Raw genomic sequence first — 15,736 nt, 5'->3', positions numbered from 1 at the left:
TTCAGCTCTGCGCGCTCTCTCTCTCTCTCTCTCTCTCTCTCTCTCTCTCTCTCACACACACACACACACACACACACACACACACACACACCCCTCTCAAGGAGATTACCTCAGTCAGTCTATTAGAAAACCAGGGCAAGTTTTTCTCTCTAAACTAGGAAAAAGACTGCCCCTCAGGATGGCAGGGTGGACAATCATGTATATCTCTATATCTACATCCATATCCACCTACCTACCTTTGAATCTAGCTTTCTCTGTAGCAAGGCTCACCAGCTAATTAACCATGAGCACCATCATGGAAACCAAGCCATGCCTCTGGTGCCACGCCAGCTATAGAATAAAAGACCGAGCGAGGGAATATGGTGGAATGGATAACAAGGAAATCAGGAGAGAGGAGAAAGGAGACGATGAGCTACCATTTACTGAGCTGCTGTGTGCACTCTACACACATTATCTCATTTAGTCTTCACTACAGTCCTATCAGGGAAGGATCACTCTCTCTCATTTTAGAGATGTGGAAAAGTAGGGCTCTGAGAGTTTAATTATTGTATCTATGGTTACCCTACCTGAGCAGCACATCTGGGATCTGAAGGCAGGTGTGACTGAAGAGCCAACTCCACCAGACTGACTCTCAGAAAGAGAAGGCACTGTAAAAGAGAGGAAGCAAGAAAGGGAGGGAGGGAGGGAGGAAGAAAAGAAAGAATAGAGGGGAATGGCAAGCTGCCAACATAACAGTTGACTGAAGGTCAGAGTTATTCATATGATACATTCTGAGCTAGAACTTCTTTTTCTAATTTTCCTGTGTCAGTCATGCTGATTCCTGAACAATTACTGAAATTTAGTCATGATCTCAATGTGTACTGATTGAATGATGTCCTTGAGGTCATTATGTGTGTCTGTTGTTTTGTTGTTTTTAAGATTTTTTAAGTTGATTTTTAGAGAGAGGGGAAAGGAGAGAGAGAGAAACATCAATGTGAGAGTGGAACATCTGTGAATTGCCTCCTGCACGCCCCCTCCTGGAGATCAAGCCAGAAAACCAGGCATGTGCCCTGATCAGGAATTTAACCAGAAACCTTTTGGTGCACGGGATGATGCCCAATCAACTGAGCCACACCAGCCAGGGTTTATGTATGACTTTGAAACTTTCTTAAAAAGCCTGCCCATCAAATGCTCTTGGAGGGAAAGAGAGAGGAGAAACAGCACTAATGTTTCCTTGGTTGGCCTGCTTATCACCTGACCAACCAGAAACCTTTTGGGTGGCTCCAGTTTGGTGATAATTATTATTTGGGACTAATTTAAGGTGAATAAATTTAGGCTGCATTCCACCATGGCTACTCTGAAGAACACAGACCCAAACATTAACCAACTATAAAATCTGGTGCCAAAGAACAAAAAAAATAATAATAAGTTTTTCATGAAAGACACAATGAATTCTCATTTATCACTTTGGAGTGAAGAGAACTGGCAATTTAAGAATCATGGGGAAATAACTCATTCATGTGTGTATACACACCAGCACACACTCACTCACTCACCCCCACACATTTTTTTTTTTTACACCAAGCAACCTACAGGGCTGCTGCTTGGATAATGAGTCATGTGTCCACTCCCACACATTTTTAATAGCTGGTTTTGCTCAGTGGTTAGAATGTTGGCCTGCAGACTGAAGGGTCTCAGGTTTGATTCCAGTCAAGGGCACGTACCTGGGTTACAGGCTCAATCCCCTGCGCCAGTTGGGGTGCATGAGGGAGGCAACCAATCAATGTATCTCTCTCACATTGATGTTTCTCTCTCCTTGGCTCTCCACTCCCTCCACTCTCTCTAAAAAATCAATAGAAAAAAATATCCTCAGGCAAGGATTAACAAAACCAAATAAATAAATAAATAACATTTGTTAGTTCAAATATCCCCTTAGCATTAAAGACTATCCTGTTTCTGGAAGTTTGCAAAGAAAGTCTTGACAATCAATTGTCAATGAAAGAGTAAGAGTAAGAAAAAAAATGAAGTCCACATTCATTCATTTGGTAGGCCAAAGCCGGCGCCAACATTTAGCTAAGGCAAAATCTATTTGGGGTGGGAAAGGAGACAAGATTGCCCATGAGATCTTTTCCAATACTATGAGCCTGCTCAACAGAAACTGACTTCTTGTTCCTTTTCCCTACACAGACGTTTTAAGAAAACAGCAGCCTTGTCATTCCTCTTGTAAAACCTGCAATGGATCGGAAACCCTGTGCACTTCGTGTCCAAAAGGTTAGTGTGGAGTGTGACAGGAGGTGGCAGTGACCAAGCCAATTCATGGCAACTCATGTATATTACCATCTTTAAGTAAGGGGTTTGCAGGACTTGGATCTAGTCCCATCACACGTTCCTATTACAGTGGCTACTCTGGAGCAACACAGGCGCCCAAACATGGACCTACAATAAAAACTGGCTCTCAAAGGACCAAAACGAAAAAGAAATGTTTTTTATCCAAAAGCATGATGAAGTTAGCAACTGCTTGGCCACAGAATTTGTTAGGTCTCTGGGTACTTGACATTTCTAGGGGTTCCCCTGCTGTTTTAGAGTGCATTAGCCAAAACAAGAGAACTTACAGTGGACAATCTAGGTGGGGGTAAGTAGTCTGCCTATTGTTTCTTCATTTTTGGTGCTGAATTTAGATGAGCAAAAACACAAGAGCAATACGCAACAGCTTAACAAATTAATTGCTTCATCATCTATAAAAACAAAACATCAGAAATAACAACTTCCCTGAATTAGGGAGATATTTTATTAACATGGTGCACTAACATTAACAATTAAGAATGCTATGCTCCCATTAAAGTGATTATTATGTTGGAATGTACAATGTGAACAGTGAGACGGGATGCAAAAGCAACAGAATTTAAAATGGTATGTGTGTCATGATTCTACTCCAACAAAATAGGAAAGTTTGCCTACAAAAATTGAAGGAACTGTCTTGGAATTCTGAAGTTGAGGGTGATTTTTAAATTGCTTTCTTTAATCATGATGCTATCTGATTTTTTCAATTAAAAATAAACAGATGGACCATCTGTTGGGTGGAAGAGTTGCTACTATGTTAGTGTCCTAATGAGGTAGGCTTTGGGAAGCCAAACAGACTCCACCAAGCTGTGCATGTGTAACTGTCTTACACCAGGAAGACAGGCAAAGGTGTTAACAGACCGATCAACCAGGCAGAGGGAACCCCCAAAGTGACCCGCATCAATGTCCGTAGGACCAAAGCCTCCTGTTGTCAATTTCCTGTCTGGAGATTTAACTCATCCTTTTGATAAGTCTGAGATACTTGGATCCTTGGGACAGTTTAAAAAGCTGCTGCGAGCGCCAGTTCTCTGCAAGGACGTTCGCGCGGTATGAGGGACACATTCTGACCACCTGATCTGCCTTCTTCCCTGGGTTTCCAGGCGCGTATCTGTGGGCTCAGGCCTGCGTCGCCTCCTGTCCCGAAGGCACGTGGCCCTCGGTGAGGAGTGGCAGCTGTGAGAACTGTACAGAGGCCTGTGCCTCTTGCTCTGGAGCCGATCTCTGCGACAAGTGCCAGACGCGGCTGGAACACCCTCTCTTCCTCCACGAAGGCAGGTGCTACACCAGGTGCCCTGAGTAAGTCGCCTTTCCTTTCACTTCCTGCTCGTGTTCATTTTCCTGCAGTAATTTGGATATGATTCCTTCCTGTCACCAAAGAACTCTTCCCCTCCTGGGTTACAGCACCTACCAGTGTCCCTCCCTTCTTGACTGTCCAACATCACCGCTGGCCACAGCAGCCAAAACTTAATGCCAGATGCCCACGTCTCTCTTGTGATGATTATATGTATATATTTTTAACTTTTGTAAAGTTATGTTTTTTTTTCCACTCTTTATTTATGATCAAGTAGCTGTCTTTTCACCATCACAAAAGTAAGGCTGTGGAACACAAGAACCTCTTCTGTTTAAAATAGGTGAGATCTGCCTGGCTGGTATGGCTCAGTGGTTGAGCATCGACCTACGAACCAGGAGGTCACAGTTCGATTCCCGGTCAGGGCACATGCCCGGGTTGCAGGTTCAATCCCCAGTAGGGGGCATGCAGAAGGCAGCCAATCAATGATTCTCCCTCATCATTGATGTTTCTGTCTCTCTCTCTCTCTGTCTCCCTTTCCCTGCCTCTCTGAAGTCAATAAAAATACTTTTAAAATAAAAAAGAATAAAGTTAGATGAGATCTGAATCAAGGATAATAAAGAAAATACCTGGTTAAGTATTTATTGATGGCTTCTCTAGGCCCCTGGTTTATAAATCCTTTTCTCCTCCTATGAATGCTCCCACCTCCAGGATGTAATTGGGAATAGCAAATGAGAAGGTACATCAGGAAACTTTCAGTGACAAGCAACAAAAATGCCAAGTAGACTGACTGAGACAATACAGGGTTTATCATCTCACATAACAAAGTGTTTAGCAATCCAGTGGCCAACACTTCATTATAAACCCACTCTCTTTCCATTTTGCTCTTGTATCTTCCTTAGCTATTCCTCCCCTGAGCCACGTTGTCTGCCCCATCTGCACACATCACCACCCCCACTGCAGCAACCAGAGACAGAAAAGGGCACGATTCTCCTAGTGTATCTTTTTTCAAGAGGAAAGAAAACTTCCTCAGACTTCCCTTCACATCTCATTAGCCAGAATGCATCACTTACAGCTTACATCACTGGCAGGGAGAATGGAAATAAAAGGATCGCTAAAGGCTGAACAAGACTCACCCTTGAAAACCCAAATAAAATCGGAACACGGGCAGCCAGGAAGACTGGAGAGGGAGGCAAGAAGTGAGCTTCGGGAGGCAACCAACAGAATCTATTTTAGAGAATCAGAAATTTCATTTGCCTGCTGATTAAAAGAACTTGGTGATAAAAACAATACCTATTTCCTAATGACCTACTTGTATCCATTACTGAGACAGACCATACAGGATTCAAATACAAGTCATGATACCCTCAAGAAGCTTCCAATTTGTACAGGATAGAGCCAACTGCATTCGATTCAATGCTGCAGATCCATACTTAGCACCTTTTAGGTGTGTAAGAATTGATACTGGAAGCTATGTTAAGGGAAGTCTGAGCCTGAAAAGGGCCTACAACCCACAGGGGATGTTTACATCAATTACTGCCATACTTCTCAGAGCCTAAATACAAAAAGGGCTAAGAAATTCCAAGGAAAATGAAACCATATAAAAACAGCTGCTTGATGAGTGTTGGTGAAGTCTAATAGTGCAATAAGCACTTCAAATATGATCCATTAACCCTCACATGAATCTTCTCATCCAGATACTATTATTTCTCCCCATTTTGCAGATGAGGAAAGGGATAAACAGCCCAATATCACACAACTAATGCATGATATGGTAAGGATCCCACCCCAAACCTCGTGAGCTCTGAGGTCCATGTTTCACCATTGCACAATGCCATGTTCTCAAAGGCCTGGGGTTCTTTTTTTTTTTTAATGTATTTTATTGATTTTTTTTTTACAGAGAGGGAGAGGGATAGAGAGTTAGAAACATCAATGAGAGAGAAACATCAAGCAGCTGCCTCCTGCACACCCCCCACTGGGGATGTGCCCGCAACCAAGGTACATGCCCTTGACCTGAATCGAACCTGGGACCCTTCAGTCCGCAGGCTGACGCTATCCACTGAGCCAAACTGGTTAGGGCGCCTTTTTTTTTTTTCTGTCTCCTCTTTTTCTTTTCTTTTTTTTTTATTATTTTTATTTTTTTTTATTTTTTTTTTAATACTGAATTTTTTTTATTGAGGTATTATATGTGTACATATCTTACCTTTTTTTTAAATAGCAACTTTATTGAGATACAATTCACATACCATACAATTACCTATATAAAGTGTACATATAATTCAATGGTGTTTAAGTATATTTATACAGTTGTGCGATCATCATTACAATTGATTTTAAAATATGTCCATCATCCCCCAAAAGAAAACTCTGTACCCTTTTAGCTAATTTAGCGAATTTACTTCCTGTCTCTACAGATTTGCCTTTCAAGTTGTTACTATTTCTGAAAAATCGCCCTTTTGGGTATAATTCATCCTAAAACAGCAATAAGATTTATGACAGGCACACAATTTGCAATGAAACGGCATCCAGGTATTCAGATTTATTTATCAGTCAGCATTAGTGGCCACTGTATAGTATATATTCATGAAAGAAAAAAATGTGAGTAGTAACATACATCATTATAGTGATTGTTTAAAAGGCAACACAAAAACTAAGGTGTGCTCATATTCACCAAATATGAACAGATGTGAAGCTCTGGTGGAAAAAAAAGGGTCTTCCTTTAGGCTCTGTCACTGTCTCAGGTGTCTAAAATATAGGCAAAGCTCCAGACCATCCAGTTTTCGCATTACATATATTTATCTGAGCCGAAAGACTTCAACATAAAGTACTCTGAATGGAGCAATTTAATACAGGTGGCCATTTCCTCTAAAATGAAGCATCTGTCTTCTTAAATAAAAATAACAGTGAAATAGAGCATTCACAACTAAGTTTTGTGAATGCAGGGAGAAGACAGGAGGACAAATTACTGGGCAGATCTGTGTGGAGAAAACTGCTTTTGGCAAAGTGTCTCTTTGAAAAACACCTTCTCACATTGTCATCTGCCTGCCTCCCAAGAAGTTCCTGGGATTCGTGTTTTTGAGTTAGCAGTAGTCTTCAATGAGTTGTTGTTGTTTTTCTTTGTTGCTTGAATCCATTCCTTTATCTTCAGCATCTCACCCGGCTTCTACTGACGCCCTTATGACAAAAATCTGAAAATGTTTTCTTTGTGCTGCATCTTTTCAAATTCTGTATTAGAATTGCTCATCGTCAGTGTCCGGAGACTATTCCTGAGAAAACTTGATCAGGACTAACATTAAAAATTCCCCGGAATCACCGGTCCAAAGCCCCCAACCTCTAAACACCTCTAAACACAGGTTGCTCTTTCTGGCTAAGCCAATCCCCACACTAAATCTAGAGGGTGTGGCCATACCCACCCTGACTAATTTTGTTAGCATCAACTATCAGGTGTGGCTGGAGGGGCCCACAATGAATAACAAGGACATTCTTACCACTTGGGAAATTCCAAGAGTTTAGAAGTTAGCTAGGAACACAGGCCAGACCTCTCTTTGGGTGAGGCCAAGTTCTTCACTACACAGAAACAATGAATCCATCCCATTCTCATTCACGTAGATGTGATATGTTTGAGAATGCACTAAATTCCCTTAATTTCAAATTTCTCAAGTTCAATCAAACTCTTGGTAAACATATAATACATTTCTATCCACTATCTTATCAAATTCATTTTTTTATTTATTTATTTTATTTTTTAACCCTCACCTGAGAATATTTCTTCCATTACTTTTCAAAAAGAGTGGGAGTAAGAAAGGAGACAGAGATAGAGACAGAGACAGAGACAGAGAGAGAGAGAGAGAGAGAGAGAGAGAGAGAGAGATGAGAAAGACACATCAACGGGCTGCCTCCCGCACAAGCCCCAACCAGTAGGTGTCATTGACGGGGACTCGAACCCAAGACCTCTTAGTGCACAAGCCGAGGATCTACCCACTGGGAAACATGGGCCAGGGCCAAATTTATTTTTGAGAGATTGGCTGGGCTGGACAAAGTAGCAGCGTCCTTGTTCTCCCAGTGCTCTCCATCGTGGTCCAGAATGTGTGAGGAAGCCTGGTCTTGGCTTTCAGATGAAAGATATTTAGTTTCCCCTCTTGGACCTAAATTGCTTTTCTTCCATTTTTCTTTCTTGAAACTACATTAGAAATAGTTTCTAGTTTCTGTGCCCCATCCTATTTCTTCCTGACAAATTCAATATATTGTTGTTTACTATATATAAATACAAGAAATTAGTGATTTCTATGGTGTGATAGTTAAATCATTCAGAGGTACAATGACTATACAGACATTAGATTCCACCTGGAAGAAGTCAACCACACAACATACCGTATTTTTCCGTGTATATGACACTACATTTTTCTAAAATCATTAGACTGAAAATTGAGGAACATCTTATACACGTAAGTTAGCTAAGCAGGGAGCTGCGTGTGTAGCTGCCCATACCTTGTCAAATAGGTTTCCTCCAATCATGAGCCTTATTGTTACTGACTTCAGCTGATGCCATAATTGGAGGTGAAGGTGGGGAGTGCACAGATGCAAAAGGGACCTGAGCATTCTGTGCCCATAAAGATGTCAAAAACTAAAGATAAATACCAGTAAGTGATTATCTTACTCTGAAAAATTCAAACTGAATGTAATCAACTATGCAAATGAGCATGGAAATAAAGCTGCAGAGAGACAATTTGGACCTCCTCCCGCTGAGTATATGATTAGACAATGGAAAAAACAGGAAGAACTCCTTTAAATGCCAAAAAAGAAGGCCTTAAGAGAAAAACAGCAAAATGGGCAAACCTGGAGCCAAGGTTTAAGACTTGGATTATGGAGCAGTGCCAGAGTGGCTTATCTGTGTCAACCAAGCTTATTCAATGTCAGACAAGAATGTCTGCAAGTGAAATGAACATTGTTGATTTTACAGGAAAGACAAAATGGTGCTTCAATTTCATGAGGAGAGAAGGGTTGGCCATGAGGACATGAGCAAGTTAGCTCAGAAAATGCCACCAGTTTGTAAGGATAAAGTCCAACAGTTTCACTCCTATGTCATACAACTTCAGAAAAAATATGATTCTGAACCAAGTCAGATTGCAAACATGAATGAGATGACTCTCAATTTTGATGTGCCTTCCAACAGAACTGTTGATGTGAAAGGAATCAAAACAGTGGCAATCAACAAGTGGCCATGAAAAGACACACTATGCTGCTGTGCTCTCATGCTGTGCAGATGGTACTAAACTGCCTCCTATGCTTATTTTTAAAAGGAAAACATATCCTAAAGAGACCATACCACCTGGCATTATTGTGCATGTTCAAGAGAAGGGAAGGATGAATAAAGACATTATGGCCATTTGGTTTGCAAAGGTTAGGTCCAGAAGACCTGGGGGGCTCTTAAAGAAGCCAGTTCTACTTGTCTTTAATCAGTTCTGAGCACATTTAACAGAAAAGACAAAAAGCGTTGCATCAGATTTGCAAACACACCTAGTAGTTATTCCTGGTGGACTTACAGGTCAGCTACAGCCACTAGATGTTTCAATCAACAAGCCATTTAAAGCCTTGATGAGAGAAGAATGGAGTAGATGGATGTAAAAAGCAGGTGATAACTTGACACCAACATGAAGGGTGAAAAAAACAACTATCACTGAGGTCTGCAATTGGGTTCGAAACTCAAGTTATGGCATCAAACAAGAGGTGATTATGAAGTCCTTCAAGAAATGTGGAAACAACAATGCCATGGACGGAACTGAAGATGATCTCACATATATAGACAGTGACTCAGAAGACAGCAGTGATACAATAGAAGTTGAAGAAGTTGATATGTCTGGAACTAAGTGATGAAGAAGAGAGCAGTGATGCAACAGAGCTGAATAAAGTGATATGTTGCATAATATCATAGTACTGGTATGTGAACATTACCTGCAGAGATCTATGATAATAAAAGTGTAATATGCTAATTAGACCGGACAGCCGAACGACCTTCTGGACGTCATTTCAGACATCCTTCCTGACGAAGCCATGGTGGCGGGGGCTGAGGCAGAGGTGGTTAGGGGCGATCAGGCAGGCAGGCGAGCAGTTAGGAGCAATCAGGCAGGCAGGTGAGTAGTTAGGAGTGATCAGACAAGCAGGTGAGTGATTGGGGGTGATCAGACAGGCAGGCGAGTGGTTAGGGGTGATTAGGCAGGCAGGCAAGTGGTTAGGGGCGATCAGGCAGGCAGGCGATCAGTTAGGAGCCAGCGGTCCTGGATTGCGAGAGGGATGGGCCTAAACCGACAGTCGGACATTCCCTGAGGGGTCCAGATTGTGAGAGGCTGCAGGCTGGGCTGAGGGACCTCCCACCTCCCTATCCCCCCCACCAGTGCACGAATTTCATGCACCAGGCCTCTAGTTACTAAATAAAAATGTGTTCTGTTTTATGTTTAAAATATTGATTTCTTAATTTTGAGTTGGAAAAGTGGGGGCATCTTATACATGATGGCATCTTATACACAGAAAAATATGGTATACTCCAATAGCAGTGCTCCAAATGTTTGGTGCTGTATGCAAATGTTACGTGAGTATGTTGAAAAAAGCCATCAGTGGTTGGCTGGGAACATCCAAAAGCAAAAATGCTTCTAATATTAAGGGTAAATCTTTTGAGCCTTTTAAAACAAATTTTTTTAATTTGCTAAATTGAATTTTTATTTTTAAAAATGTATTAATTGAACAGACAGCATTTTCTGCTCTAACATAAGGCTCTAACAAGAAAAAAGAAAAGAAATTAAAGTCAGAAATTAAAACAGGGAAATCAGATGACTAAAGTTTATACAAATTAACCGAAGTTGTTTTCAAACAAACCAAATTCACAAGGGTGATATCTATCCCTTTTATTTTATTTTTCCAGACTTGATTTTTTACCACACTTCCTCGGGAAGTCTGATTAATTCATTTTGGCCCACGTTAGCAGCAGTCCTTCGTTTTCAGCCCTAACTCCTTTGTCACCAGGGGTGAAGCCTTTTCCTGCTTGGAAGGCTTCCCCGCAGCTCTCTCTTCTCTCCTCAGGGGCTTCTATGCAGAAGGCGGCATATGCAAACGCTGTAGCTCCCCTTGCAGAAAATGTGAAGGAAATGCCACCCACTGCCAATCTTGTGAAGGGGGCCTTGTCCTGGACCAGGGAGCGTGCCAGGAAACCTGCTCTGAGAGGCATGTGGCCGTGGAGGGGGTGTGCAAGCATTGCCCAGAGATGTGTCAGGAGTGCATCCATGAGAAAACCTGCAAAGGTACCTGGGAACATCCCATGGGAGAGCGTGGCTCTGCCGAGCTACCCCACCTGGGGGGCCAACCGGCTGAGCGTGGGATGTCCAAGCAGAACCGGGGGAACCTTTACTAAAATTTATCAACCTCTGTGCATGTCACTGACAAAAGTGAGGGTGAGGGAAAGCCTTTCCATTTTGGATTCTGCAAGTTAATACAGACAAGAGTACCTTTTGTATGATTTCGTCCGCACCCATGAACAGTACTGTTCAGTATTGTTAACGCCAAGCATAGCATTCTGGCTAGGAACTGTTTTCTCTGGAATTATCTTCCAAGAAATGCTGATTTCCTCTCCAGAACAAGACAGACTCGTTTAATTGGTGCTATCCTACCCAAAGAGTTTTCCAGAATTTCCTTCCCCCTGAAATAAGAGAACGAACACAAACCCACAATGCATTCTTCGTACTGACTAACCATGTATATTTCATTAGCCTACCCTATCAGTGAGTGAAAAATTACCTCATCCAAGAGTTCCTATACTGCTTCATGCACAAAATAAAGCCTGAGGTGCCGGATACAGCTTGGAAAATTGCAATGCTTTCTGGGCTTTGGGAACAGTACCTCCAGCGTCTCAGCCCTCACATATATGCCACAGCATTACAATTTTTTGCACCTCCAAGGGGCAGATCATTTCAGGATAGAAACCCAGCACCATCTAAACCCAGGTCTCCATATGTGGTCTCCAATCCAAAGGCAAGGCTTGGGGGGCATGGATGATGTGCCCTGGCTGGGTGGAGATGGGGCAAGTGTACACTCAGGTCAAATGAGGCAAAGTGGATGGGCTAGCCACTGTGGAAGGAATTCCTTTCTCCTGCCTCCCTGGGAATAACTGCTGTTTCCCTGCCCCAGAGTGCATGCCTGCCTTCTTCCTACACGAGGATATGTGCCATCAGTCCTGTCCCCAGCAGTTCTACAAGGACGAAGACGCCCGCCAATGCTTCCCCTGCCACAAAGACTGTCTGGAGTGCAGCGGCCCCTCGGCAGACAACTGCGACCTCTGTGCTAAGTACTACTCCGTTCTCTATGACGGGAAGTGCTTGGACAAGTGTCCAGCAGGAACCTACTATGAAAGAAAGACTAATGATTGCAAAGGTAAAGACTTCGGGGTACATGACCAAGTGATGAATCCCAGGGAACCTGATGGGGTAATGGGATCCGGCCAAGACAAAGTAGGATGTGGGATTTGCACAGTCCCAGCCCCAGAACTGTTGTCCCACCCATTTCCCTCATATTCTGAATCTGCCCTAATTTATTTTTTTTAATGAATCATTCATTGGCTTTGATCATATAACTTTTATCAGCAAGGAATAATGTTGACCCTCCACAACAGTGGCTGCTCAAAAAGGATTCTCACATAAGCATTTACAAGAGGTGATGAGCCCTCAAGAGTCACCCAAATGGGAGATTTTTCTTAAAACGTTAAGCCATTAAAAGTTTATAGCAGCATAAGGACAGCTGTGCCATAGAGGACTTTCTCAGTGCCTCTTGTCTCCCTTCATCATTTGCCTCCCTAAAGCTACCAGCTCCTCCTGCCCTGGGTCCTCTAATTCATGTCCCACTGGACACTTCAATCCCTACATGCTCAAGAAAGAACTATTACTTATGCCCTCTTATGTTTTAACTGGGCATGAGCTCTTTGCCCCTTACTAGTTTTCAGGGAACAGAGTTTTTAATAAATTGCCCATTACTAGGGGAATTCTCAAGCAAGTGAGAGGCATTCTGGGGAAAGGAACTTTTCTCTTTTTCCCCCGTTTTATTAAGGTGTAATTGACATATAATATTATGTAAGTTTAAGATGTACAACATGATGATTTGATATACAGATGTGTTGAGAAATGCAGTGCCATCTTGCTTGTACTGGGGCAGGAACTGGGGATCCACTTCTGGCCTTTCTCTGGTGCTCAATAATAAAAGTAATTTGCCATATAGAGAACCTAACAGGCCTCAGAGTACTTACTGTACTTAATTTACCTGATTTAATTTTCTCACTGAGAAGGGCCCCTGGTCCTCATCCCCGTTTGCCCACTGGTATCAACTGGAGAGCTTTTAAAAAGTACAGATACCTGGGCTCATTCAGTCCAGCTCCACTGTTGGAAACTGACTTGAGGTCTCTCCCTGAAATGCTATTGCACCTTACACCAGCATTAGAGGGAAGCTGGCATTAGAAGTGACCACCTGACTTTCCAGAGAGAGAAACAAGGACCTGACCTGAAACTTAAGATTTAAGTAGGTATAGAGAAGCATCTGAAACCAAGCAACCTCCAAGCAGGATCTCCTCTGAGGAACATAAGGACTTGGGATCCATTCTGATCACCCCAAATTATCCCCTGTGAGATAGCCCAGACACCTTTGAAATCCCCATACTTTTTCTGAGGCACTGGGGCAGGAAGAGCAAGAGATCTTGTTAAGGCCCTGGGTTAAACTCCTGACCCTGCTCTTTTCCAGCCAGGTGACTTAGCACCTCCAGCCTCAATTTCCTGATACAGATAAAATGAGATGGCGATAATCACAATAATAATACTATGTGTCTATTAAACAGTGAGTGCTGACTGGGGGCCTCCTGTGTGCCGTGTGCTCTTCAGGCCTGTGGAACAGCAGGGAACAATACCGACAGAGTCCTGCCTTCTGGAGCTTACATTCTATTGGTGAAGGCAGACTCTAAAGAAGATAGTCAAAAGGAAAAATAAGGCAGAGAAGGGAGACAGGAAGTTGGGCAGAATGGAGCTGAAATTAGAGAAAGGGGGGGGGGGGGCCTGGGAGGTACCACTGATAAATGGAGGGAGCAAACCACGCATATCCCTGGGAGATGAGAATTCTAGGCAGAGGAAACCGCACTGCTAAAACCCCGAGGTGGGAGTATGTTGTTCTTAAAATATCTAACAAATATTTACCGAGTGCCTGTTATATGCCAGGCCCTCCTAGGCATTGTGCACTCATAAATGAATATAAAAGAGACCTTTTTACTCAACAGGTAATGATAATATATACCAATGCTAGTGACAAGCTCAAGGTATTTTGGGAGGTCATTGGAGGACCACAGAATAGGAATTATGATGGTGACCATTCTGCTGCAGAATTGCCTCTTATTTCGTTGCAGCTTGGGTAATTATAGTGAGTCTTACTAATATTTCTGAGGTGGCTGTTGCAAGAAGGGCCTAACTGTTACAGAGAATATGAAACAGCAACAAGAATGCTCCACCCAGAGCTCAAGAGCTGTACCCAACTCATGACTCCACACTGTTGGCACAGAGCCCTAGAAATCTCTGGAAGAAATGAGGAAGGCATGTGAATAACCTTTCCAGGGGGAGCTGATTTCTTACGGGGGTACCCTGGCCACTCTCACTCTCTGTCTGCTGCCCCCACCCCGTCCACAGATTGCCCCAGGTCCTGCCAGACCTGCTCATCACCTGGGACCTGCACGACCTGTCTGGAAGGCCTGAGGCTGAACAGCCATGGGGACTGCGTGCCTCACAAGGAATGTGCCCCCTCCGAGTACTGGGATGAGGAGGCTCTGGGCTGCAAGCCCTGTCACACCAAGTGCTTCCGCTGCACGGGGCCCTCCGAGGACCAGTGTCACACCTGCCCGAGGGACAGCCTCCTCCTCAGTGAGTCACTTTTCTCTGAGGCGGGTTCTGTCTTTCCCTCCATCTTGGAAACTACCTTTCATAATGCCTGGTGCCCAGTAGACATTGGTGTCTTTCTTTTTAATTTTTTACTTTGTGTCCAAAAATGTTTCAGACCCACAGAAAAGATGGAAAAGTGAGAATAGAACATGGCACACCACACATATGCCCTTTACCCACCTCTTCTTTTGTTTATCTTTTACCCCATTTGCTTTATCAGTCTTGTTCTTGTTCCCTCTCTCTCTCTCCCCATGCATAAGTATACATAATTCACAACAAATCTTCTCTGAACCATTTGAGGATATGTTTCATACATCATGGCCCCTTTCCCACAAATACTTTAGTATGCATTTACTTCCTAAGACTAGGAATGCTTTCTTACATGACCACAGTGCAGTTGTCAACACTAGTGAATTTAGCACTGATACCATACTTTAATATCCCATCCATATTTATAATTGTGTCAATTCCCCTTTAGAACAGGGTCCAGTCCACAGTCATGGCATTTAGATGCCATGTCTCTTTAGCCTCCTTTTTTTAAAAAATATATATCTCGATTGATTTCAGAAAGGAAGGGAGAGAGAGAGAGATAGAAACATCAATGATGAGAGAGAATCATTGATTGGCTGCCTCCTGCAGGCCCCCTCCTGGGGATCGAGCCCACAACTCCAGCATGTGCCCCTGACCGGAATCAAACCCCGGACCCTTCAGTCTGCAGGCCGAAGCTCTATCCACCGAGCCAAACTGGCTAGGCCTAACCTCCTTTAATTTGACACATTTCCACAGACTCTTTTTCTTTTATAATGTTGACATTTTAGAAGAACACAGTCCTAACCTCCATTGTGCTTTGTGTGACATTTCCCCAGGATTAGATGGAGATTATGCATTCTCAGCAGGAACACTACATAGCTGTTGTGTCCTTCTGGAGACACATGACATTCACCTACCTGCCCATCTACAGTGATGTTATCCTGTTCAGGGTGCTGTCTAATTTCTCCACTTTGTAGTTACTGTTTTCCCTTGTGATTAAAAAGCAGTCTTTGAAGAGACATTTTATGATATTCATCACCTCATCAAAATTTCCCCTTGATTTAGCATCTGTTGATTAATACATCTTCTTGAACAAAGTATGTCACAGTCTGGGGCTGGCCACCTCCAGCAGGTCACCTGTGAAGGTTAT

General features: G+C 43.0%; 1 protein-coding gene across 2 annotated transcripts in view; it reads left to right on the top strand.

Moving 5' to 3' along the window:
- The window catches only part of PCSK5 (proprotein convertase subtilisin/kexin type 5), a 413,193-nt gene that overhangs the window by 371,991 nt on the left and 25,466 nt on the right, over window positions 1–15,736 (top strand). For both annotated transcript variants that reach the window (XM_079791288.1, XM_079791287.1), the window contains 5 exons: window positions 2,167–2,250; window positions 3,420–3,615; window positions 10,682–10,899; window positions 11,783–12,025; window positions 14,308–14,538. In XM_079791288.1, coding sequence (XP_079647414.1) covers window positions 2,167–2,250; window positions 3,420–3,615; window positions 10,682–10,899; window positions 11,783–12,025; window positions 14,308–14,538 — 972 coding nt within the window. The remainder of the gene's footprint in view (window positions 1–2,166; window positions 2,251–3,419; window positions 3,616–10,681; window positions 10,900–11,782; window positions 12,026–14,307; window positions 14,539–15,736) is intronic.

This window comes from Cnephaeus nilssonii (genome assembly GCF_951640355.1).
Source record: "Cnephaeus nilssonii genome assembly, chromosome: 14".
Taxonomy (NCBI): Eukaryota; Metazoa; Chordata; class Mammalia; order Chiroptera; family Vespertilionidae; genus Cnephaeus; species Cnephaeus nilssonii.
The sequence above is the reverse complement of the archived record's forward strand: the minus strand, read 5'-3'. Positions and strand labels throughout refer to the sequence as shown.